Raw genomic sequence first — 24,008 nt, 5'->3', positions numbered from 1 at the left:
TCAAGGATGAAGGATATGAAGCCAGATTCCTCATTAGGAACACCGGCTGTGGGCCACCCAGTGAACCACATGTGGGCCACTTCTCTGACCAGGTTGTTTTCTAGATTTTTCAGTTGGACATTAGACACCACAAATTTTTCTTTCATGTCACGAGATTTGAGGGTTACCTAAAGAAAAGAAAATATTAAAAGTTTTGCCTTATCAGATAGTAAAATGTTTGAAAATCTGTGGCAAATATTTATGAAGCTCTTACGATAATGACAAAAAAAAAAAGAAAAAAGAAAAAAAGAAATGTTCTATTTAAAATTTTCATACTAAAAAACAAATTACTAAAAATACATTTGAGAAAAATGAATGCCCACAGAAATCTAGCTAGAACAATAATGATATAGTTTATAACAAATCAAGAGTGTGACTAATCATTATTCATTCAACAAAACACTAAACATTATAATTCAGACAATAAAAGTACTTACCTGGAATTCACCATAAACTCTATGACAATCTAATGTTTCTGAAGGGGGAAGGTAATCAGCACACTTGTCAATGCCTTTTTCCACAAAGTCTGTCAGCATAACAATAACACGTGTTTCTTGTTCCCAAACCATCTTCCAGAAGTCCGCTACTGTGTCATCTAGTGGAGCCTGTAAATGAAAAGTAATCAGTGCACCAAGTTACTAGCTAGGAATTATCAGAAATACTGTAACCACTATTCTAGAAATCAAAGGCCACAGTGCCTTACCTGGGTTGCAATGTAGTACTTTGACTCATTCCTGGAGCCTCTTACATAGTTGGCATTGATGTATTCAGAGGTTGGAGAGTCTTTTGCTGTTTTGAGGATAACTCGTGTTTCTGGTACAGGAATGACATTAGCGTACCTTGCATGGGGAAAAAAATTAAATATAACATGATCTTTGCTACAATATATCAGCAAAAAATTTTGAAGTAGTCAGTGCTGTCATTTTATGGATTCATGACAAAAAAATTTATGATACCCATAACTCAACTGAACTATCAAAATTAAGTACATTCTGAAATTGCAGAACTGATACAAAAATCACTTTGCACATAGCATATAAAAATAAGGGTACTACTAACCTATTCTTATCTTCAACACCAGCTGGTAGTTCATCATACTTTGGCATATTGACTGGGATTGTAGAAAACTCCTCATGAACTCCATCAATATCAGAGATGAAGTGAGTAAGCTTAGCAAAGTTCAGAGGCCGTGAAGGTCCATTCTGTTTATCATGAGAAAAATTGTGTTCATAATTTTATTATAAAAAATAAATAAATAAAAAAAAATAAATAAATAAATAAAAAATTCCAAATAGTTAAGGCAAGAGGGCAAATATATTACAGGAAATTTTATAAGATTAAAAGGCTTACATAAATAATAAAATTAATATAATAAATCAACCAATAATCATAGAACAGAATTCATCAAGACCTTTCTTGTAATCTTACTGGATCATCAAAGGCCTGATTAAGATATGACTTGATGGATCTTCCTGAGGCACGTCTTTTGCTTTTCCTTCTAAAGGAATGATAAACAGAGACACTGTCCATGCTGTAGGCATCCATGCTGACTGGTGTACATCGTCTCCCGTAGTAATTATTGGCAGCACCACGTTTCCTCACAAGCATCTAAAAGTGAGTCCTTATGTTAAAAACCTCTCATTTATCATAATCATTAAAATTATTTCACATACAAAGGAATACAGTAATACTGTACTCAAACCTTACACTTAATACATTTGGTGAAAATTATATTATTTCATATTATTTTATTGAGGCCTTGGATCCAGATGATGTGATCTTCACATCAAGAAAAAGGTTTGTGGGATGGGATGGGGTGATGTGATGTGATGTGATGTGACGTGAACATGATGTGAACATGCTGTCATGAAAATTTTTTGCTGAGGGCCAGAGTGATGGAAACAAGCCATTGTGAGAATTTCATCTCAATGCAGGGATAACACGTATGAACCTCCATGAGTACACAAAGCTCTTGGAGGGTGATTAAACTCAGTGAGTATTTAGGAAGGGACTCTTGTATTATTTCTATCAGTAATTGAGTGTGGAATGTATCATGCATCAGCCATGACTGAAAGAGCACTGGCTCCAGGGAGGACACTTTTGCCTTGCTCAGGATACTTTTCCTGCTCACCGTGACAGGCTGTACAGGCTGTATTACAGAAAATTAAATGTTATGGAAAAAACACACACAAATAACCAAATGTTACTCACTGATATTATTAGTGTACTAAGGTATGGACAACCTAGAGAGATGATATGGAGTCTATGCAAGGAAAAAGGTCAATTAACCATCTGGATACAGCATATCTAATGACAATTATAGACACTAGAAAATGGCAAAGAAAAACATGCTAATGCAGAAAAGGAGCTAATAACATTGCAAAGGGAAGGCAAGAAGTGTGGACACTGCACATGAGCGTTCATGCGTGATCGGCCTACAAACCACATCTCCATGAAAGTGGCCACTAAAAAAAAGCCTAATGCCCGGATCTTGGCCCATAAGCAGGCAGCAAAACAACCAGATCCAGGAGTTAATAATCACAAAGAAGTTCTCTCAGATAAATCATATTGATTGGAGAAAGGCTAATAGATAACTACAAAATATCTAACTTGCAGGAAAGAAGTTAAGATACAAGATGAAGAATCATGATAACTGTACCAAAAGCTATAATCTATATCTGAAATGTTAGACGTAACTGAATAATAGACATCTTAAAAAGTAACACTTACAAAGAAAATGAGGGCTATGATGATGGCAGCCCCAACTAATGTAGAAATTACAATAATAACAATAACAGAGGTGCCAACTGCTCCTTCTTCTTCTAACAATAAATTGGAGTTTGTGGTACCATCTGGACGTACAAGTTCTAACTCTGTGACCTGTAAGATATATACATCATATATATTGATGATTATAATTATGACTATAATACTTAAAAATTCATATGACAAACTTTATATGACAAGCTACTAAAACATGTCATAAATAGTGCCAGAACAAAATGTTTTTTTTTATGAGAAAATCTCTTAAAATGATCCAAACTTTTCAGTTCTATAAAGCTAGCATAAGTCACTTATCAAAATACTGATTAATATAAGACTAAAGAAGGTATCTTTAGTACATAAGACTGTTAGTTCAGCACCTGAAAGTAAATCAAATAAAACTTGTCAGGCTTTCTTGCAGGTAAGGATTATCTATCACAGAATATATAAACAGGCATCTCCCAACTGAGATACAACCACAGAAGTAATCTTCAATAAGGCTTATCTGGAATTATTAGAAACGTGAATAGTAGTGAGAAACAAACCTTTGATTTAAGGTATGCTAGTTCTTCACTGATTTCCAGTTCAGTTGGGAAGAGTGGGAACTGCTCTGTTAAATAGGGATCAATCTTGCCAGAACGAGTGACATAGAAATAGACATTTGTCATTTTTTCTGAGTCATATATCTCATTCATTTTATCCTCAGCCTCTTGGTCAGGATCAGTAGGGTCTTCAGGAAGCTGGTTCAGGTGATCATCAGTGAGTGGCTTTATTGACTTACAATCAGGCATATTGAAGAATGTGATCTCATGCGGTGAAACATCTCTGTTGAGGTAGAGATCATAGTTATTTTCAAAATTTATATTTCAGTTATGAAAAAATCCATATACCTCATATTATTATGCCACTGATCATAAGTACATAACTAAACAAGTACAAAACAAGAAAAGCAGTCACTAACACATCCTGCATGTGTCTGCTGATCCATTCTGCTAGCAGAGCTCTGAAGTTGTGCCTGTGCTGGCAGAATTCTCCCCCGCTGTAGCCCACAAGTGCCCTCACATAGGGCATAGGACGATCAACAACGGTTCCATTCGAGAGCTCCACAATTGTTGTCAGTGTTGGCATTGATTCTGTGTGTTATGTATGCATTAGCAGTTTAAGTGATATTAGTGGAATGTAATTCAGAAGAAAAGCAAAGATAACTAATTCAAATTCACTAAACAAAGCTTAGTTTATCACATCTTCTAACAATTCTTAAAGGAAATCTTTATAACTGTGAGGGAACAAATAATGCCCTAATTGGGCATGAAAGTTACTCTTCTATCCCTTATTCTGTCATCTTAAAACAAAAGGAAGATCAGTACTAATAAGTTAGTTCAAATAAATTTAATGCTTACTTATAATTTTATTATCTAATGATGCTGAATTACAGAATTCTTATATAAAGTCTGAAACACTGTAAACGTCTCCAAGAATAAGTGATGTATAACTAAAACTATGCTTTCATATACATTTTTCACTCATAATCTTAGAAACAACTTTTACCATAAATGTTTCTGTGCTTCAGAGTAGTTATAATTTCCAAACAAATGAGATAATGAGTGAAGGAATTTAAATAGAAATTTAGCATCAAAGGAGAATAACTTAACTATGTCACATGTAAAGCATTATGAGAATGCTTCTGATCAGCCTCGGGCTCAGGTTTATCACCTCAATTTGCCTACATCAATAAAATTATGGGATTACAAAAAACTAAACAAAGTAAGTCTAAGCATGAATGTGAAAGCATTTCATAAAGCAACTGTAATAGAAAAAGGTGAACTTGACAATACTGAGAAACAGCACATAAGAAGCAGACTCAGAGTAGTTCTCACTAAAAGCATTAAACAAGCTTTGGTATTATAATTAAATGGCTAATATTTTTAAAATGCAAGATATAAATTCAAGCAACACACAAGGGTTGAGGTATACCTTCATTAATCACTGTAATAATAATTGTTGATATTAAATGGATGCTTATATTTTAATGTCAAGAAATTATTAAACCATAAAATTTTTGGCAATGTATTTCATCTCTGTCCTTCTCTCTTTTTCTACCTTACATACCAGTTGGGATGATGAAGGTGATGCTAACTTCAGACGGGGGTGTGGTGGGTATTTGGGTGGTGGTGGTGGTGGTAGAAGCAGGTATTGTAACTTTGGTTGTAGTGGTTTTTGTAGTGGTTATGGTTGGTGTGGTGATGGTTGTAAAGGGTGGAGAGGGGCTGGCTGGTGGCAGAGGAGAGGACATTGGAGAATCCACAGCTTCTTCTGCAGGGAATAAGAGGTTGTTAGAATGAAATGATCATCATTAGTTAAAGATGTTTCTTGCTGGGGCAGAGTTTAGAGGACAACAATAACAAAAGATATGGATAGACCATCTGCCCATGAACCAGTTTGAATTATTCCTATTGCAAATTTTTCATACTTTGTGCATGTGTATAACCAATTAGACATGGTAGCAGCGGGTTAGGGGTATAATGAATTTTAAAAGTAATAACTTTAGAAATACCATAAAATATTCTTGGTTTCCAAGCATATATTTGGATATATTGTGAATCATTTCAAAGTATTTATAAATACAAAGGAATAGATATTTTTAAAAGGATAATTAATGTTAACAAAATGTAAATATTTTCAGCACTCATTGCAAAGTCTGAAATATGTGAGCAAAAATAAAATCTTGCACGCACCTTTCTTGACTGCTTCCTCTGATGCAGTTTCTTCTCCAGGTATGGCAGCAGAATCTAGGTGTGGGTACACTTCTGTGGCAATATCTTCAAGAGCTGGTTCTGTGGCTGTCGGGGCAACCAGGGCAGGTAAGTCTGAGGTACTGGTTGGGGAATGGGAGGGAGCCAGGAAGATTGTCTCAAGGTCAGCAGGTGAGGAAGGGGGAGCATAGGAGTCTGTTGTTGTTAGAGTTGTTAGTAATGTTGGAAAAGCTGGTGAGACTACCGGGGGACTGGGAGAAGCAGAAACAGAAGCCAAGGTTGTGTTAACTATGGCAGTATCCATAGCAGTAGTAATAAATTCCAAGGTCATACTCTTAAAGGGATCAGGTGAAGTGAATAAGACTTCTTCTAAGGAGATAGTTGGGGAAGGCAGAGGTCTTTCTGAGACCATAACAGGGGGCTCAGGAGTTTTGACTGTGTCTGTAACAATGAAGGAAGCATAGTCTTCTGGAGCAAGAGATGTGGGGATAAGAGTGGAGGATACAATATCAAATGAAGGAATCAGGGGCTCTGTTGTAGATTCATACAGAACTGATGATGACTCAACTGGCTTAGGCAGCCTGTCAATTAAAGTTAAAATGCTATCTTGAGGAATCACACTTGACAAAAGTTCATCTACTGTAGAATAGTCACTAGGTATAACACTCTCTGTGTGGTCATATTCTTGAATGCTGGTAGTGACTACAAGCAAAGGTGATTCTGGTGTTGGCAAAGCAATACTCTTTGAGGTTTGTGCAGGGAAAACTGCAGTGCTTTCAACTATTTCACTGAAAGGTGGAAGGTCACTAGATTCAGGCACTACTTCACTAGGTTTACTAATTTCACTAATAATAGGAGTAAAACCACCTGTCAACTCTGGTGCTAGGATGGGAGGTACTGTTGTAGTCTGGGGTGTCTCAGTTGGGGCTGCAATCAAGGAAACATCCTCCTTCTCCTCCTGCTCATCTTCTGCTGGTCCTAGCACAGGAGTCCAGGTGGCACTAACAACTGGTGCTACACTGGCATCTGGTGCTGCAATAGCATCTGGTGCTGCAATAGCATCTGGTGCTACACTGGCATCTGGTGCTACACTGGCATCTGGTGTGCAATAGCATCTGGTGGCATGCATGCACTGGTGTCTACACTGGCATCTGGTGCTGCGACAGCATCTGGTGCTACACTAGCACCCAGTGTTACACCAGCATCTGGTGCTACACTAGCACCTGGTGCCACACTAGCATCTGGTGCTACACTAGCATCAGGTGCTACACTAGTAACCAGTGATATACTGGTATCTGGTGTTACACTAACTTCTGGTGCTACATCGGGTTTATCCACAGGAGGACTTATTGTTTCTGTGGCACTAATCTCACTACTAGGGCTACTGGTTCGAACAGAATCTAAAGTCTCTACTGCTATTGAAGTAACTGCTGGTCCCTCTGAACTCATTTGGGATTCATCACTTTTTGTGGTTGTAATAATCTCATCTATGTCTACTGCTGCTGGTGTGATAGGCTCTTCAGTGTCAATATCAACAGGAGGTTCAGATGTGGGCATGGTAGGAGGCAATTGTGTGACAACTCCAGCAGAGTCTAAGGTAGGGGCTACAACTGTGGTATAACTTGATACATTATGTCTGGGAGGTTTTATTACTGTTCCTTCTGCGGTAACAAACAAGGAAGAGGAGACTAATGAGTCTTCAAGAGCTATAGTTGTTGTGAGCTCAGGTTGTTTTACATCTGATTCAGTGCTTTCAGCAACAGTAAAAGTAATCTCATCTAAGGGCACAGTGGCTAACAGGACTGAGGAATCAGAGGGAACCTGGCTACTCTCAAGGGAAGTAAAGCTTAAATCAGAAATTGAAGAACTTGCTAATGTTGCAGTAAGAGTCTCACTTTTAAGCGTGGTGGAAGAAGGCAAAGCAACTGCCAGGTCAGGAACCTGGGCACTGGAAATTAAAGAAGAAGCAAGCTGTGTGCGTGTCTGCTGTGTATCTACAGTTTGCGAAGGTGATGACTTAGATAAAAGCATCCACAAGGGGGTCCTGGAGGAGTCTGTGACCTGTGAGGTACGGAAGAAGGGTGTTGGCTGCACACTAACTCGAACAACAGGTGTGCTGGTTGTCACTTCCTCTGCGTCAGGAGTTGTTACAGGCAGAGAAGAGGGAGGAGTGGTGAAGGCTAAAAGTGTGGCTGTAGCCAATGCTTCACCTGTACTACCTGGATGCTTATCCTCAGATTCTGTAGTTATACTTTCAGTGGCTGCAACATCTATGAGAAGCTCACTCGATGAAGTGTAGTTGGTATGGATTGTATCCTCTTCTGGCTGTTCCTCCAAAGATGGTCGTGGTCCTGTGGTTTCAACTCCTGTGATTTCATCTTCTGCAGCTTCTACTATCAGAGTGGTGCTATCAACAAAGTCACCCTCTCCTAGGGTGTTGTCTATCACTTCAATCTCCTCTTCAGGCTGGACTCTTGTAGAGGTCAAGGTAAGTGCTGGAGTTGGGGATGTTGTGGATATCAAGACATTAACAGGTGATTCCACACTTGGCCGCCCAAGCTCTGCCCCTGCAGATAAGGTTGCCTCAAGTGGGAGTTTAGGAGTTACAGATGGCTGACTTGTGTCTATCATTAGGACACTTGACTGCAGCTCAGGTATGCTAGAGGCAAGATCAACTGTAGGTCTGATCATATCAGTTGTTGTGTCAAGTGGTCCCTCAAAGCCTGGAGTAACAAAATCTTTGGGGTCAAAGAGTGGCCCTGGTGCAGGGGTAGGTGCTACAGATGTTATATCAAAGAAATACTGTGTTACTGGGATTTTAGTAACTGTATATGAAGGAGTGACAGTTGAAGCAGTCACCTCATCATCATCCAATGGAAAAGGTGCTACAGCTGATGCTAATATGGCTGTATGTCCAGGCTCTGTTGGGAATACTGCTACTGCTGTTCTTGATGATTCTGTAGTGGTGTCTAGGAGTTCAGATGGCCAGTTTGGTAACCAGTCAGAATCAGGTTCAGTAAGAGCACGAACTGCTTCAGCTGGTCTTCTAACAAAGACAGATGGTTCAACTGCAAGTTGACTGGAAGCTGGTACTCCTGACGAATCTATGTCTGACACATGGCTTGAATCAGTAAAAGCATGAATTGCTTCAGCTAGCCTACTAACCAACTCAGTTGGTTCAACTGCAAGTGTACTTGTAGCCAGAATTCTTGAAGAAATAATCTCTAAGTCGGCAAGAGCAGGAAGTGCTTCCGTTGGCCTGCTAACCACCTCAGATGGTTCCAATGCAAGTATACTGGTAGCTAGCACTCCTAAAGATTCTACCTCTGACAAATGTGCAGAATCAACAAGACCATCTGGTCTGCTAAGCGACTCAAATGGTTCAAATGCTATTGCACTGGAAGCTGGTACTCCAGAAGAATCTATCTCTGACACATGACTTGACTCAGTTAAAGCATGAGGTGGCTCACCTGGCCTACTAATCAACTCAAATGATTCAACTACAAGTTCACTAGGAGCTGGCACTCCTGAAGAAATTATCTCTGAATCAGCAAGAGCATGAAGCACTTCAGTTGGCCTCTAACCAACTCAGATGGTTCAATTTCTGTACTAGAAATTGGCTCTTCTGAAGAAACTATCTGTGATACAAGGCCAGAGTCAGCAAGAGAACGAACTACTTCAGTTGGTCTTGTAACCAACACAGTTGGTTCTAATTCAAGTAAAGTGGGAGAGGGCACCTCTGAAGGAATAATGTGTGACAAAGATGAGAGGACCACTTCTGAAGCATTCCCATCTTTTCCTTCAAGCATTTTCATGCTAAAGTCTGATGGGAAATCGGAGTACTCTACTGTTCCTATTTGACTGGAAATTTCACCCTCTGGTAATGAAGAGACAGTGGCTGTTCTCTCATCTCCTGCTATGTCATCCTCGAAGTCAGGTAAAGGACTTTCGTCTACAAGTGAGACAGTAGAGACCACAGGCTCTGCTGACTGTGTGGATTCCGGAACAATAGTGCTATAGTCAAGGTCTTCTGAAAGGAATGCGTCAGCACTTCCAATGCTCAACTGTCCTCTCATTCCTGAAAAGAAAAATATTAAGTGATAAAATTAATCATACATAAAAACAGTGAAGAAAAGGGAACATACTGCAGCTGTTCATGGGGAGGGAGAAGGAGAGAGAGAGAGAGAGAGAGAGAGAGAGAGAGAGAGAGAGAGAGAGAGAGAGAGAGAGAGAGAGAGAGAGAGAGGGATGGGAGTTAGATTGGGAGTGGGAGAGAGGGAGGGAAAAGGGATAAGTGATAAGTGATAGGTGATAGGGGAGGGGGAGGGGGAGTAACAGGGACAGGGACAGGGACAGGAACAGAACAGGGACAGGGACAGGGACAGGGACAGGGACAGAGAAAGAGAAAGGGGAGGGAGAGTAAGAGACAGAGTGATAGAGATAGAGATTGGGAGAGGGAGAGGGAGAGGGAGAGGGAGAGGGAGAGGGAGAAGGAGAAGGGGAAGGGGAGGGAGAAGGGGAAGGGGAGGTTGAGGGACGGAGGGAAAAAGAGAGGAAAAGTGGGGGAGAGCCTGATTTATCAAACATCACATCGCCACATCAAAGTCTAACACAGTGGGTGTGACATTAGCAAATAGGTTTTGTCTCAAATGAATATGTCAATTATAATCATGATCTTAAACAAAAAATTAAGAACTCAAGAGCATGCGCATTCGTGTGCACGGAAATTTTTCGGTCATGATTAACAGATGAAGACGGCAGAGAGGGTAGCGGCAGCTCTGGGACAAGTAACTTCTCATTACTTAGTATGCCACGATATTATTTATCATGGTAACGTAATAACATATACCGGTAATATGTTTGTATAATGACCATGTATCTCCATAGGATGCAACACATGCTATCTATACATGAAAATGAGAGGCGGTGCATAAACTACCCTGACACGGCTGAGTTCCATGAACACAATTTGGCCCAATATCCGAGCAGGTGGCATGTCTTGCGCCATGTCAACCTGGATGTCATCTTTCCGCGCGCCTCATGGCCGAACTGATGCCGTGACAGCACGTCTGGGTGCTCGAGCCCTTGCTAAGGCTATGCTCTCTCGCCCCGTGTTTTGTCTGATTAAAATTTGCACGTGTGGACGAGAAACTGGCGGCTCTGTCCACCTTCTCTCGTGGAGGTGAAAGAACTGTGGTACGCCAGGTAAAACTGCGCACAGGTGTTGAACAGGTGTACCTGCGTTTAGGGTAAACGGCCGCTGAATGCACGAAGACTAAAACAAGCGACAGTTAAGCTTGATCGGACTCATAATTCAGTATATAAACGTGAGCTTACGAAAGATTAAAAAAAAAAAAAAATGGATTCTGCAATCAATAATAGGCAACTCTGCAAGTATACACAATGCCACCCATAATTCGTATCAGCTGAGCGACAAATGCTGGTTTCATCCGAGTTCAGTTGTGATGAAGTTCGTTTGAAGGTTAAATTCATCCAGCTTCCGATAACTATATCTTTCTTCCTCTTTCTCTTCTCTCCTCTCCGCTCTTCCCTTCTTTCTCTTTTCGCTTCTCTTCTATTCTCCTCTCCTCCCCTCTCTCTCTCTTCGCTTCTCTTCTCCGCTTCTCTCTCTCTTTCCCTCCCCCTCCCCTCCCCTCTGTCTGTCTGTCTGTCTGTCTGTCTGTCTGTCTGTCTGTCTGTCTGTCTGTCTGTCTGTCTGTCTGTCTGTCTGTCTGTCTGTCTGTCTGTCTCTCTGTCTCCTCCTGTCTGTCTGTCTTCTCGTCTCTGTCGCTCGCCCCCCTCTCTCTCTCTCTCTCTCTTCCCCCCCTCTCTCCTCTCTCTCTCTCTCTCTCTCTCTCTCTCTCTCTCGTCTCTCTCTCCTCTCTCCTCTCTCTCTCTCTCTCTCTCTCTCTCCTCTCTGCCTCTCCTCTCTCCTCTCTCTCTCTCTCTCTCTCTCTTTTCCTTTCTCTTCTCTTCTCTCTTCTCTCCCTTCTCCCCTTCTCCCCTCTCTCTCTCTCTCTCCCCCTTCTCCCCCTCTTTTTCTTTAATTTTTCTTCATTCCTCTTTCTTTCCTTTCTTTTCTCTTTCCTTCTCTCTCCCCTCTCCCTTTCTCTCTTCGGCATCTCTTCTCCCTTTTCCCTCTCTCTCTTCCTTTTTCCTTCTCACCTTCTTTTCCTTCCCCTCTCTCTCTCTCTCTTCTCTCCTCTCTCCCCCCTCTCTCTTCCCCCCCTCTATCTCTCTCTCTCTCTCCCCCCCCTTCTATCTCTCTTCTCTCCCCCCCCCTCTCTCTCTCTCCTCACCCCCCTTCTCCCCCTCTCTCTCTCCTCTTTTCTCTCCCCTTCCCTTCTCTCTCTCCCCTTCCTCCTCCCCCTTTCTCTCTCCTCTCTCTCAACTCACCCTCTTTTATTTCTTTCTTTAAAATTTTGGGGAAATTCCTTTTCTTTCCTTCCCCCTTTCCCTTTTTGTCCCTTAAAATTCCCTTCCCCCCTCCCCTCCTTTTTTCTCCCCTTTCTTTACCCCCTCCCTCCCCCCTGGCCCCCCCTTTTCTTTTCTTTTCCCTTTTTTTCCTCACCTCCCCCTTTTTTTAAAACCCTCTCTCCCTTTCCCCAACCTTTTCTCTTTCCTCCCCTTACCTTTCCTCCCTCCCCTCTCCACCAACCCCCCTTTCCCCCTTTACCTTCCCCTCTTTCAAAACCCCTCACGCCTCCTTCTCCCCCGGGGGCTCTACCTTCCCCCCCTAATCCCCCTTTCCCCGCCTTCCTAACCCTTAAATTCCCCTTTCCTCCCCCCCCCCTCTTCTTCCCCCCCCGTTTTTTTTTTTCCCAACCCCCCAACCCAAAGGCCCCAACCCTTGAGGCCCTTCAATTTTTTCCCCCGGGGGGGCCCCCGGGCAAGTTCCCCGGACCAAGTAAACCCCCCCTCCCAAGGGCCCAACAACGAAAAAAACCCCCTTCCCCTTCCCTGGGGCGACCTTTTTTCCCCCTTAAATTGGTTTTCTTTTTTTAAAATTTTAATTCTTTTCTTCCCATGGACCACGTTCCTTTTTTCCCCTTTTTGGAACCAAAAAACCCAAAAGAACCCCCCCCCCCCTCCCCCCCCCTTTCCCTTTTATTTTTCCCTCTTTACCATTCTCCCCTTCCTCCACCCCCTTTCACCCCCCTCTCTCCCCTCCCCTTTTCCTCTCCCCCCCCTTTTTCCTAGCCCCCCCCCCCCTTTTTTTTTTTCTCTGGTTCCTCTCTTCCCTTCCCTTCTCCTCTTTCCCTTTTCTGGTCTCCTTTTCCACCTTCTTTCCTCTCTCTCTCTTTTCCCTTCTCTCTCTCTCTCTCTCTCTCTCCGCCCCCTTCTCTCCCCCTCTCTCTCCCCCCTTCCCCTCTCTCTCTCTCTCTCCCCCTTCCCCCTCCTTTTATTCTCTCTCTCTCTCCCCCCCCCTTTCTCCCCTTTTCCTCTCCCCCCCTTTCTATCTCTCTCTCTCTCCCCCCCCTATCTTTTCTCTCCCCCCCCTCTCTCTCTTCTCCCCCCTCTTCTCCTCTCCTCTCTCTCTTCCTTCCCCTCTCTCTCACTCTCTCTCTCTCCTCTAAAATTCTTCCTCCTCTCTCCCCTCATTTCTCTCTCTCCCTTCTCTCTCCTCTCCTCTCCCCTTTTCTCTCTTCTCTCCTCCTCCCCCCCAAATCTCTAAAAAAAAATCTCTCCTTCCCCCCCCTCTCTCTCTCTCGCCCCCACCCCCTCCCCTCTCCCTCTCTCAACTCCCCCCCTCTCTTTCTCTCATTTCCCCCCTCCCCCTCCCCTTTTCTCTCTCCTCCCCCCCCCTCCCCCTCTCCCCCTCTCTCTTTTCCCCTTTTCTCTCTCCCCCTTCTCTCTCCTCTCTCCCTCTCCCTTCTCTCCTCTCCTCTCTTTTCCCCTTTCTCTCTCTCTCTCCTTCCCCCCCTTCTCTCTCTTCCTCCCCCCTCCCTCTCTCTCTCCCCTCTCTCCTTCCCCCCTCTCTCTCTCTCTCCCCCTCTTCTCTCTCCCCTCTCTCCCCCCTTCCCCGTCTCCCCTTTAACCTTCTCTCTTTTCTCTCTCCCCATCTCCTCTTCTCTCACCTTCTCCCTTCCTCTTTTCCTCTCTCCTCCCTTCCCTCTCTCTCTTTTCCTCTTTTCTCATTCTCTTTCTCTCTCTCTCCCCCTTTTCTCTTTTCTCTCCCCACCTTCTCTCTCTCTCTCCCTCTCCCTTTCTCCCCTCTCCCTCCCCATTCCCTCTCCCTCTCCCTTTCCTTCCTTCTCCCTTTCCTCCCCTTCCATTCCCTCTCTCTCTCCCCTCTCCTTCTCTCTCTCTTCCTCTCTGCTATTTTCCCTTCTTTTTCTCTATTCTCTTCTCCCCCTCTCTCTCCCCATCACCTTCTCCCCTCTCTCCCTTCTCTTTCTCTCCCTCTCTCCCCCTTCTCTCTCTTCTCTCTCTCCCCCTTCTCTTCTCTCTCTCTCTCTCTCCATTCTCTCCTCTCTTCTCTCCTCTCTCTCTCTCCCCTCAATTTTCCCCTTCTCTCTCTCTCTCTCTCTCCTTTTCATCCCTTTTCCTCTCTCCCCTCCTTTTCTCTCCCTTCTCTCTCTCTCTCCCCCTCTCTCTCTCCCCATTCTCTCTCTTCCCCCCCCACCCCCCCCCCTCTCTCTCTCTCCCCCCACCTCTCCCCTCTCTCTCTCTCTCTCCCCTCCTTCTCGCTCTCTCTCTCCCTTCTCTCTCCCTCTCCCTTCTTTCTCTCTCTCTCCCCCTTCTTCTCTTTTCTCCCTTCTCTCTTCTCCCTTCCCTCTTCTCCCTTTCCCCTCTCTCTCCCTTTCCTCCCTTCTCTCTCACCTTCTCTCTCTCTCTCAACCTTCTCTCTCTCTCTCTCTCCCTTCCCCTCCCTTTTTCTCTCATCTCCTCTCTCTCTCCCCCCAACCGGGCTTCTCTCTCTCTTCTCTCCCTCTCTCTCCCCTCTCCTCTAAACCCTTCTCTCCCCTCTCTCCCCCCAACCTTCTCTCTCTTTTCTCTCTCATTTTCCCCTTCTCTCTCTATCTCTCTAAACCTTTTCTCTCCTTTTCTCTCTAAACCTTCTCTCTCTCCCCCCCCCCCCTCCCCCCCTTCCCCCCTCTCCCTCCCTTCTCTCTCTCCCCTTCTCTCCACCCTTCCTTCCCTCTTCTCTTTTCCCCCTCACCTTCTTCTCTCCTCTTTTCTCACCCTTCTCTCTCTCTCTCTCTCAACCCCCCTTCTCTCTCTCTCTCCCCCTTCCCCTTCTCTCCCCCCAACCTTCTCTCTCTCTCCTCTCCCCACCTTCTCTCTCTTTTCTCCTCTCTCACCTTCTCTCTCTCTCTCTCTCTCTCCCTTCTCTCTCTCTCTCTTCCCCCTCTTCTTCTCTCCCCTCTCTCTCTCGCCCCCCCCTTCTTCTCTCTCTCTCCCCCCTTTCTTCTCCTCTCTCCCCCCTCCTCTTCTCTCTCCCCCTCTCTCTTCCTCTCTCCCCCCCTCTTCTCTCTCTCTCTCTCCCCCCCCCCCCCTTCTCTCTCTCTCTCCTCTTCCCCCCCCTCTATCTCTCTTCCCCTCCTCCCTGGCCCCCCCCCTCTTTTCTCTCTCTTCGCCCCCCCTCTTTCTTTTCTCTCTCTTTTCTCCCCCCCCCCTCTTCTCTCCCCCTTCTCCCCTTCCCCCCCCTCTAATTCTCTCTCTCCTCTCTCCCCGCCCCCCCTCTTCTCTATCTCTTCTCTCTCGCCCCCCCTCCTTTTTCTCCCCTTCTCCCTCTCTCTCTCCCCCCCTCCCCCCCCCTCTCTTCTCTCTCTCTCCCCCTCTCTCTCCCCCCCCTTTCTTCTCTCTCTCTCTCTCCCCCCCCTCTATCTCTCCCTCCCCCTTTTCTTTTCCCCCCCCTTTTTCCCCCTCCTTTTCTCTCTCCCCAAGGGCCCCCCCTTTTCCTCTCCCCCTTCTTTTCCTCCCCCCCCCTCTTCTCTCTCTCTCTCTCCCCCCCCCCCTCTCTCTCTCTCCCTTTTCCTCCCCTCCCCCCCCCTCTTCTCTCTCCTTTTTCCCCCCTTTTTCCCCCCCCACCCCCCCCTCCCCCCCCCTCTCTCTCTCTCTCTCTCCACCCCCTCTTTCTCTCTCTCTCCCCCTCCCCTTTTTACCCTCTCTCTCTCTCTCTCCCCCCCCACCCCCTCTTCTCTCTTTTTCTCTCCCCCTTCCCCCCCCTCCCCTTTTCTCTCTCCCCTTCCCCCCCCCTCTTCCCCCTTCTCTCTTCCCTCCCCCCCCCCTCTATCTCTCCCCTCATTCCCCCCCCCCCCCAAATTCTCTCTCTCTCTCCTCTCCCCCCCCTTTCTTCTCTCTCTCTCTTTCCCCCCCTCTTCTCTCTCTCTCCCCCCCTCTATCTTTTCCCTCCCCGCCCCCCCCCTTTTTTATCTCTCTTTTCCCCGGCCCCCCCCCCTCTCTCTCCCCCCCCCTCTCTCCTCCCCCCCCCCCCTCTCTCTCCTTTCCCCCCCTTTCTCTTTTTCCCCCCCCTCTCTTTTCCCCCTTTCTCCCTCTTTCTCTCCCCTTTCCCCCCCCTTTCTCTCCCCCCCACCCTCCCTTTTCCCTTTTCCCCCCCTCCCCCCCACCCCCCACTTCCTCCCCTTTGTTTCCCGGCGCCCCTCACCCCCATCTTTCCCCTTTCACCCGGGCCCGCGCGCGGGGGCCCCCCCCTTTCCCCCCCCCCCCTTTCCCTTTTCCCTCTTTTTCCCTTTTTCCTTTTTCTCTTTTTCGGGTTTTTCCCCTTCCCTTTCAAGGGACCTAAAAAAGGGGGGGGGGGGGGGGGGTTTTGGGTGGGGGGGGGAGGGGGGCGGGGGGGGGAGAATTTGCCCCAAAAAACCGGGGGGGGGGGCCCAAAAAGGGGGGGCCAATTTTCCAAAAAATTTTTCAAAAACGGGGGGGGGGGGGGGGGGGGGTCGGGGGGGGGGGAAAGGGGGGCGGGGGGGAGGTAAAGGGGGACCGGGGGCGGGGGTGGGGGAAAGGGGAGGGGAAGGGCCCGGGGGGGTTTATTTAAAAGGGGAAAGGAAAAGGCCGGGGGGTGGGGGGGAAGGGGAAGGGGGTTAAAAAAAAAAGGGGAAAGGGGAAGGGGGGGGGGGGAAGGGGAAAAAGGGGGAGGGGGGGGGAAAAGGGGCAGGGGGAGGGGGGGGGGAAAGGGGAAAGGGGAAGGGAAGGGGGGGGGGGAGGGGAAAAGGGAAAGGGGAAAGGGGGAGGGGGGGGGAAAGGGAAGGGGGGGAAGGGGAAGGGGAAAGGGGAAGGGGGGGGAGGGGAGGGGAAGGGAGGCGGGGGGGGAAAGGGGAAGGGAAGGCGGAGGGGGGGGGGGAAAGGGAGGGCCAATCCCCCCGTCTTCTGTACGGGCTTTCAATTGGGGTACGTATGCATCGAAAACCTAATAATGCTAGGCCCTCAAGCCCGAACGTGAAAAATGTACTGATCCTTTGCTATGACTTCAAAAGCTATCTATCAATAGCAAGGTTGATGACAAAGATAGACAATTGATGGCAAGAGGAATTTCATTTTAATTTTTTACCTTCTAACAGGTTTTGGGCAAAAGAGGCAATTTTTCCCCTTCCCCCCACCCCTTTCCACAAACTTGGTAAGCTCACCTTGTGCGAGGAAAAAAGGCTGGGCAGAGCCACCCACGGCGACGGTGGGATCACCCGCGCTTTCGGAAAGAAAAAAAATTAAACAGCGGTTTCCCCGGGAAAAAAAATTCCCAAGCAAGATTTACATAACTACAAGTATGAATGATCAAGACTACAATTTAGTTCTCTAATAAAGCAGTCATGACAGAAATTCATCGCAATCCCCTGCTTTCCTCCGCGCCAACCTGGGAAACATCGTCGCCAGGGGACACGGCAGCGGCTTCCCTCAAGGGCTGCAAGCATTCTCGGTTTCACCTCCTAACCCGGGCCCGATGCCGGGGAACGAAAAACCCCCGAAGAGGCAAAGACCCTGGCAACTGCTTGTCCTTTCAGGTTTTCTGCACATTCGGGAGGAACGCAACAATGGGTTTTGGGACGCGTGGGGGCAATTTGGGCAGTTTTAAATTTTTCGGCTTATACAGAATCATCCGTGCGTCCACACAGACATATAAGCAAGCGCACATTCATACACTCCTACACAAACACATATATCTACATAGTTGGTTTATATACATACATGTAAAAGTACGTATAGTAAACCTATACGATATGTAAATTAAAAATTTTAAAGCATATATAAAAAGGTTTTTATAATAACTTGCATACATACATAACATTCCTGTATTTAAAGTAAATACGTAAAGTTCGTACATACATGCGTATGTTTTATGGATGTGTATATTTATGTTTTATGTGTATGTAGGGGAATTGTTTTTATATGTATATTATATATATATATTATATTAAAAAAATTAAAAAAAAAAATTATATAAATTTTATTTAATTTAAAATATAAATATATATACATATAATACACAATATACATATATAAACATATATTACAAAATATATATAGGTTTTTTTTTTTTTTTTTTTTTTTTTTTTTTTGTGTGTGGGGGTGGGGGGGTGTGTGTGGGGGTGGGGTTGGGGTGGGGTGGGGTGGGGTGGTGTGGGGTGGGGGTGGGGTGGGATGTTTTGGGGGTTTGTGTTTTTGGGGGTTTTGTTGTGGGGTTTTGGTTTTGTTGTGTATTTTGTTGTTGGGGGTTTTGTATTTTTGTATTTTTTATTATTATTTATTTAAATTTTTAGTATTAGTATTATTTTATTATTTATTTGTTGTATTTTTGGTTTATAATTTTTAAATATATTTGATATATATATATATATATATATATATATATAGGGTACGTATGTTCGTACATACATGCGTATGTGTTAAAGGATTTTTGTGTTTTGTTTTTTGTATATATAATATATAATTTTAAAATAATTATAATATATATATATATATATATATTTTTAATTATTAAATATATAAATAAAAATATTATATAAAATTTTATAATTTAAAATTATATAATTTTATTTTTTTTTTTTTTTTTTAGTTTTTTTTTTTTCCCTTTTTTTTGTTTTTTGTTTTTGTGTTTTTGTTTTGTTTTGTTTTGTTTTTTATTTTATTATTATTATTATTATTATTTTATTATTATTATTTTTTTTTTGGTTTTTTTTTTTTTTTTATTATTATTATTATTATTATTATTTTTGGGGTTTTTGTTGGGGATTTGGGTTTTGTTGTTTGTTGTTGTGTTTGTGTGGTGTTGGTTTTTTTTTTTTTTTTTTTTTTGTTATTTTTTTATTTTTGTTAAAAATTTTATTATTTTATTTTACTATTATCCCTATAAAATTATTCATATATAAATATTTTTTATTTTAAATATATAAATATTTTAATTTTAAAAATTTAAAACAATATAATTCAAAATATATATCATAATATTATAAAAATATTTTTTATTATATATATATATTTTTTATATATAATATATATTTTATACTAATTATATTTAAATTTTACATATTTTAAAAATTTATTATATACAATTATTTTAAATTTTTATATTTTATATTTTAAAAACATATATTATAAAAATTTATATATCCATATATTAAAAAAATTAATTAAAAATAATTTAAAAATATATATTTTAAAAATATAATATAAAATATATATTTTTATATATATATTTTATATAATTTTAAATATATTGTTTTTATATTTATACTATATTTTATAAAATTATATATATTTATTTTTATATATATATATTATATTTTTATATATATAATATTAATATTTTACATATATATGCATATTATTATAAATTTTAATAAATTTTATTAAATTTTTAAAATATAATTATATATTATTTTATCTATTTATATAAAATTATATATAAATTTTAAAAACCCCAAAAAAAAAAAAAAAATAAAAAAAAAAATATTATATTAATATTTTCTATATATATAAAATATATATATATAAAATTTTATATATAAATATGTTTTTTTTTGTTTTGTTTTTGGTGTTTTTGTTTTTGGGGTTTTTTTTTTTTTTGGGGGGAAAAAAAAATATAATTTTGTTTTTTTTTTTTTTTTTTTTTTTTTTTTTTTTTTTTTTTTTTTTTAAAATAAAATTTAATTTTTTATTATATATTGTATATATATTTTATATATATAAAATATATATAAAAATATATATATTTTTTGTTTTATATTGTTTTTTTTTTTTTTTTTTTTTTTTTTTTTTTGTTTTTCCCCCCCGGGGGGGGGGGGGAAAACCCCCCCCCCCCCCCCTTTTTTTTTTTCCCCCTTTTCCCTTTTTTTTTTTTTTCCCTTTGGCCCCTCTCCCCTTTTCCCCCCCCCCCCGGGGGGGGGGCAAAGGCCCCCCCCTTTTTTTAAAAAAACAAAAAAGGGGGAATTTTTTTTTAAAAAAGGTTAAAGGGGGAATTTACCCGGGGGGGGGGGGGAAAAACCCGGGGGGGCCCCTTTCCCGGGGAAAATTTTGGGGGGGGAAATTTTAAAAAAAAAAAAAGGGGGGGGGAAAAACAAAAAAAAAAAAGGGGGGGAAAAAAAGGGGGGAAAAAAAATTAAAAAAAAAAAAAAGGGGGGGAAAAAAGGGGGGGTTAAAAAAAGGCCCCCCCCCCCCGGGGGGAAAAAAAAGGGGGGGGGGAGGGAAAGGGGGGGGGAAAAAGGGAAGGGGGGGGGAAAAAGGGGGGGGGAGGGGGGGGGAAAAAGGGGGAAAAGGGGGGGGGGGGGGGGGGGGAAAAAAAAAAAAAGGGGGGCCCAAAAAAAAAGGGGTTTCAATTTTAAAAAAACCAAAAAAATTTTTTTTTTTAAAAAAAAAAAAAAAAAAAAAAAAAAAAAACCCGGGGTTTTAAAAGGGAAAAAAGGGGGAAATTTTAAAAACCCCAAAAAATTTTAAAAAGGGAAGGAATTATTTCCCCCCCCAAAAAAAAAATTTTTGGGTTTTTTGTGGGGAAAAAAAAAAAAAAAAAAAAAAAGAGGGGGGGGGGGGGGAAAAAGAAAAAAAAAAAAAAAGGGGAAAAAGGAAAAAAATTCAAAAAACAAAATTAAAATTTTTAAAAAAATTTTTTTTTTTTGGGGGTTGGGGGGGGGGGGTTTTTTTTTCCCGGGGGGGGGGTTTTTCCCGGGGGGGGGGGTTTTGGGGCCCTTTTTTTTTTCCCCCCCGGGGTTGGCGGGGGGGGGGGGGGGGGTTTTGGGGGGGGGGTTTTTGGGGGGGGGGTTGGGGGTTTTTGGGGTTTTTTGTTTTTTTTTAAAAAAAAATTTTGGTTTTTAAAAAAAAAAAATTTTTTTTTTTTAAAAATTTTTAATAAAAAAAAAAAATTTATAAAAAAAAAGGGGTATTTTGTAAAAAGGGTTTTGGGGATTTTTTGGGGGTTTTAATAAAATTAAAAAAAAAATTTTTTTAAAAAAAATTTTTAAAAATTTTAAAAAAAAAAATTTTATTTTTTTAATTTAAAAAAATTATAAAAATGTTTTTTTTTTTTTTTTTTTTGGGGTTTTTTTTTGGGGGGTTTTTTTTTTTTTTTTTTTTTTTTTTTTTTTTTTTTTGGGGGGGGGGGGGGGGGGGTTTTTTTTTTTTTTTTTGGGGGGGGGTTGGGGGGTTTTTTTTTTTTGGGGGGGGTTTTTTTTTTTTTGGGGGGGGGGGGGTTTTTGGGGTTTATTTTTTTTTTTTTGGGGGGTTTTTTTATTTTTTTTTTTTTATTTTTTTTAAATTATTTTTTTTATTTTTTTTTAAAAAAATATATTTTTTAATTTTTAAAAATTTTTTTTTTTTTTAAAATTTTTTTTTTTTAAAAAAAAAAAATTAAAAAAAAATTAAAAAAATTTTATTTTTTTAAAATTTTGGGTTTTTTTTTTTTTTTTTTTTTTTTTTTTTTTGGGGGGGGGGTTTTTTTTAAAAAAAAAAGGGGGGGTTTTTTTTTTTTTTTTTTTTTTTAAAAAAATTTTATTTATTTTATTTTTTAAAAAATTTTTATTTTTTTTTTGGGTAGGAATTTTTTATTTTTTTTATTTTTTTTATTTATTTTTTTTTAAAAATATTTTGTTTTTTTTTTTAAAAAAAAATTTTTTTAATTTTTTAAATTTTAAAATTAATTTTTTTTAAAAATAATATATAAAACAATTTTTTATTTTTTAAAAAAATTTTTTATTTTAATATATTTAAAAAAAAATAAAAAAAAAAAAAAATTTTTTTTATTTTTTTTTTTTAAATATTTGTTTTATTTTTTTAAAAAATTTTTTTAATTTTTTAAATTTTTTTTTTTTTTTAAAAAAATTTTATATATTTTTTTAAAAAAAATTTTTTTTAAATAAAATTTTTTTTTTTATATAATAAATATATTTTAATTTTTAATAATTATAAAAAAAAAAAAAAAAAAAAAAAAAAAAAAAAAAAAAAAAATTTTTTTTTTTTAATATATTTAAAAATTTTTTAAAAAAAAAAAAAAAAATTTTTTAAATTATAAAAAAAAATTTTTTTCGGGAAAAATTTTTCCTTTTTTTTTTAAAAATATATTTTTTTTTAAAAATTTTTAATTTTTTTTTTAAATTTTTTTTAATATATTTTTTTTTTAAAAAAAAATTTATATATTTTTTAAAAAAATAAATGTTTTTTTTATTATAAATAAAATTTTTTTTTGGGAAAAAAAATAAAATTTTTATTTTTTTTTTTTTTTTTTTTAAAAAAAATTTTAAAAAAAAAATTTTTTTAAAAAAAAAAATTTTTTAAAAATTTTTTAAAAAAGGGGGGTTTTTTAAAAAAAAAAAAAAATTTTTTAAAATTTTTATATAAAAAAAAAAAACCCCCCTTTTTTTTTTTTTTGTTTTGGGGGGGAAATTTTTTTTTCCCGAAAATTTAATTTTTAAAACCCCAAAAAAAATTTTAAAAAAAAATTTTTTCCCAAAAAAAATTTTTTTTTTTTTTAAAAAATTTTTTTTGTATTTTTAAAAGGGTTTTTTTTTTTTTTTTTTTTTTTGGGGGGGGGGGGGGGGGGGTTTTTTTTGGGGGGGGGTGGGGGGGGGTTTTTTTTTTTTTTTTTAAAAAGGGGTTTTTAAATTTTTAAAAAAAAAAAAAAAAATTATTTTAAAAAAAAAAATTTTTTTTTTTTTAAAAAAATTTTTCCTTTTTTAAACCCCCCCCCCCAAAAAAATTTTTTTTTTTTTTTTTTTTAAAAAAAAAAAAAAATTTTTTTTTTTTTAAAAAATATAAAAAAAATTTTTAAATTTTTTTTTTTAAAAAAAAAACCCCCCCTTTTTTTTTTTTTTTTTTTTTTTTTTTTTTTTTTTTTTTTTTTTTTTTTTTAAAAGGGGGGGGGTTTTTTTTTTTTTTTTCCCCCCCCCCCCCCTTTTTTTTTTTAAAAATTAAAAAAAAAAAATTTTTTTTTTTTTATTTTTTTTAAAAAAAAAAATTTTATAAAAAATTTTTTTTAAAAAAAGATAAATAAATATTTTATATAAAAAAACATTATTTTTTAAAAAAATTTAAATATATAAAAAATTATTTTAAAAAAAATATATTTTAATAAAAAATATATATAAAAAAAAAAACCCCAAAAAAATTTTTTTTAAAAAATATAAAAAAAAAAAAATTTTTTTTTTAATATTTTTTAAAAATTTTAAAAAAAAAAAAATTTTTTTCCCCCTTATTTTTAATAAAAATTTTTTTAAATAAAATATATATATATAAAAAAAACCCCCCCCTTTTTTTTTTTAAAATTAAAAAAAAATTTTTTTTTTTTTTTCCCCCCCCCCTTTTTAAAAAATTTTTTTTTAAAAAAAAAAAATTAAAATTAAAAAATATATAAAAAAATTTTTTTTTTTAAAAAAATATATTTAAAAAAATAAATTATTTTTAAAAAAAAAAAAAAAATAAAAGAAAAATAAAAATATATATAATATAAAAAAAAAAAATTTTTTTTTTTATAAAAAAAATTTAATTTTTTTTTAAAAAAAGATAAAAAAAAAAATTTTTTTTTTTTTTTTTTTTTTTTTAAAAAAAAAAATATATAAAAAACCCCTAAAATTATTTTTAAATATACCATAAAAAAATTTAAAAAAAATATATTTTTTTTTAAAATTTTTTTTTTTTTTTAAAATTTTTTTTAAAAATTTTTTAATAAAAAATTTTTTTTTTAAAATTTTTAAAAAATTTTTATTTTCCAAAATTTAAAAATTTAATATTTTTCCTTTTTTTAAAAAAAAAAAATAAATATATAATAAAAAAAAAAAAAAAAAAAAAAAATTTTTATATATAAAAAAAAAATTTAAAAATTTTTTTAAAAAAAAATTTTTTAAAAAAAAAAAAAAACCCCAAAAATAAAAAATTTTTTTTTAAAAATTTTTTTTTAAAAAAATATATAAATATATATTTTTTTTTTAAAAAAAAATTTTTAATAAAATTATTTTTAAAAAAAATTTTATATAAAAAAAAAAAATTTTTTTTTATAAAATATATTTTAAAAAA

At 38.3% G+C, this 24,008-nt stretch overlaps 2 protein-coding genes across 3 annotated transcripts in view; both read right to left on the bottom strand.

The window, feature by feature from the left end:
* Positions 1–8,276, bottom strand: part of LOC119577084 (mucin-17-like) — a 10,663-nt gene extending 2,387 nt beyond the window's left edge. The window contains exons 1-12 of one of the 2 annotated variants that reach the window (XM_037924763.1): positions 6,696–8,276; positions 6,423–6,660; positions 5,538–5,642; positions 4,912–5,115; positions 3,764–3,935; positions 3,348–3,627; positions 2,770–2,919; positions 1,468–1,647; positions 1,099–1,241; positions 743–878; positions 477–644; positions 1–167 (exon numbers count right to left, since the gene is read on the bottom strand). The exon at positions 1–167 is cut by the window's left edge and continues 57 nt beyond it. In XM_037924763.1, coding sequence (XP_037780691.1) covers positions 1–167; positions 477–644; positions 743–878; positions 1,099–1,241; positions 1,468–1,647; positions 2,770–2,919; positions 3,348–3,627; positions 3,764–3,935; positions 4,912–5,115; positions 5,538–5,642; positions 6,423–6,660; positions 6,696–8,246 — 3,494 coding nt within the window. In that variant the 5' untranslated portion in view covers positions 8,247–8,276. Of the gene's footprint in view, positions 168–476; positions 645–742; positions 879–1,098; positions 1,242–1,467; positions 1,648–2,769; positions 2,920–3,347; positions 3,628–3,763; positions 3,936–4,911; positions 5,116–5,537; positions 6,661–6,695 lie in introns of both variants that reach the window. The other variant, XM_037924762.1, reaches the window with a different exon arrangement.
* A 787-nt stretch (positions 8,277–9,063) lies between these two features.
* Positions 9,064–17,378, bottom strand: LOC119576697. Its single transcript, XM_037924344.1, has 3 exons — positions 17,368–17,378; positions 17,144–17,202; positions 9,064–9,633 (listed from the first exon to the last, which is right to left on the bottom strand). The coding sequence occupies exons 1-3, from the start codon at positions 17,376–17,378 to the stop codon at positions 9,092–9,094; spliced, it is 612 nt and encodes a 203-aa protein (XP_037780272.1). The 3' UTR covers positions 9,064–9,091.
* Positions 17,379–24,008: the final 6,630 nt, after the last annotated feature.

The sequence above is a fragment of the Penaeus monodon genome, chromosome 9 (genome assembly GCF_015228065.2).
Source record: "Penaeus monodon isolate SGIC_2016 chromosome 9, NSTDA_Pmon_1, whole genome shotgun sequence".
NCBI lineage: Eukaryota > Metazoa > Arthropoda > Malacostraca > Decapoda > Penaeidae > Penaeus > Penaeus monodon.
This window is presented reverse-complemented; position numbering and strand designations above follow the sequence as displayed.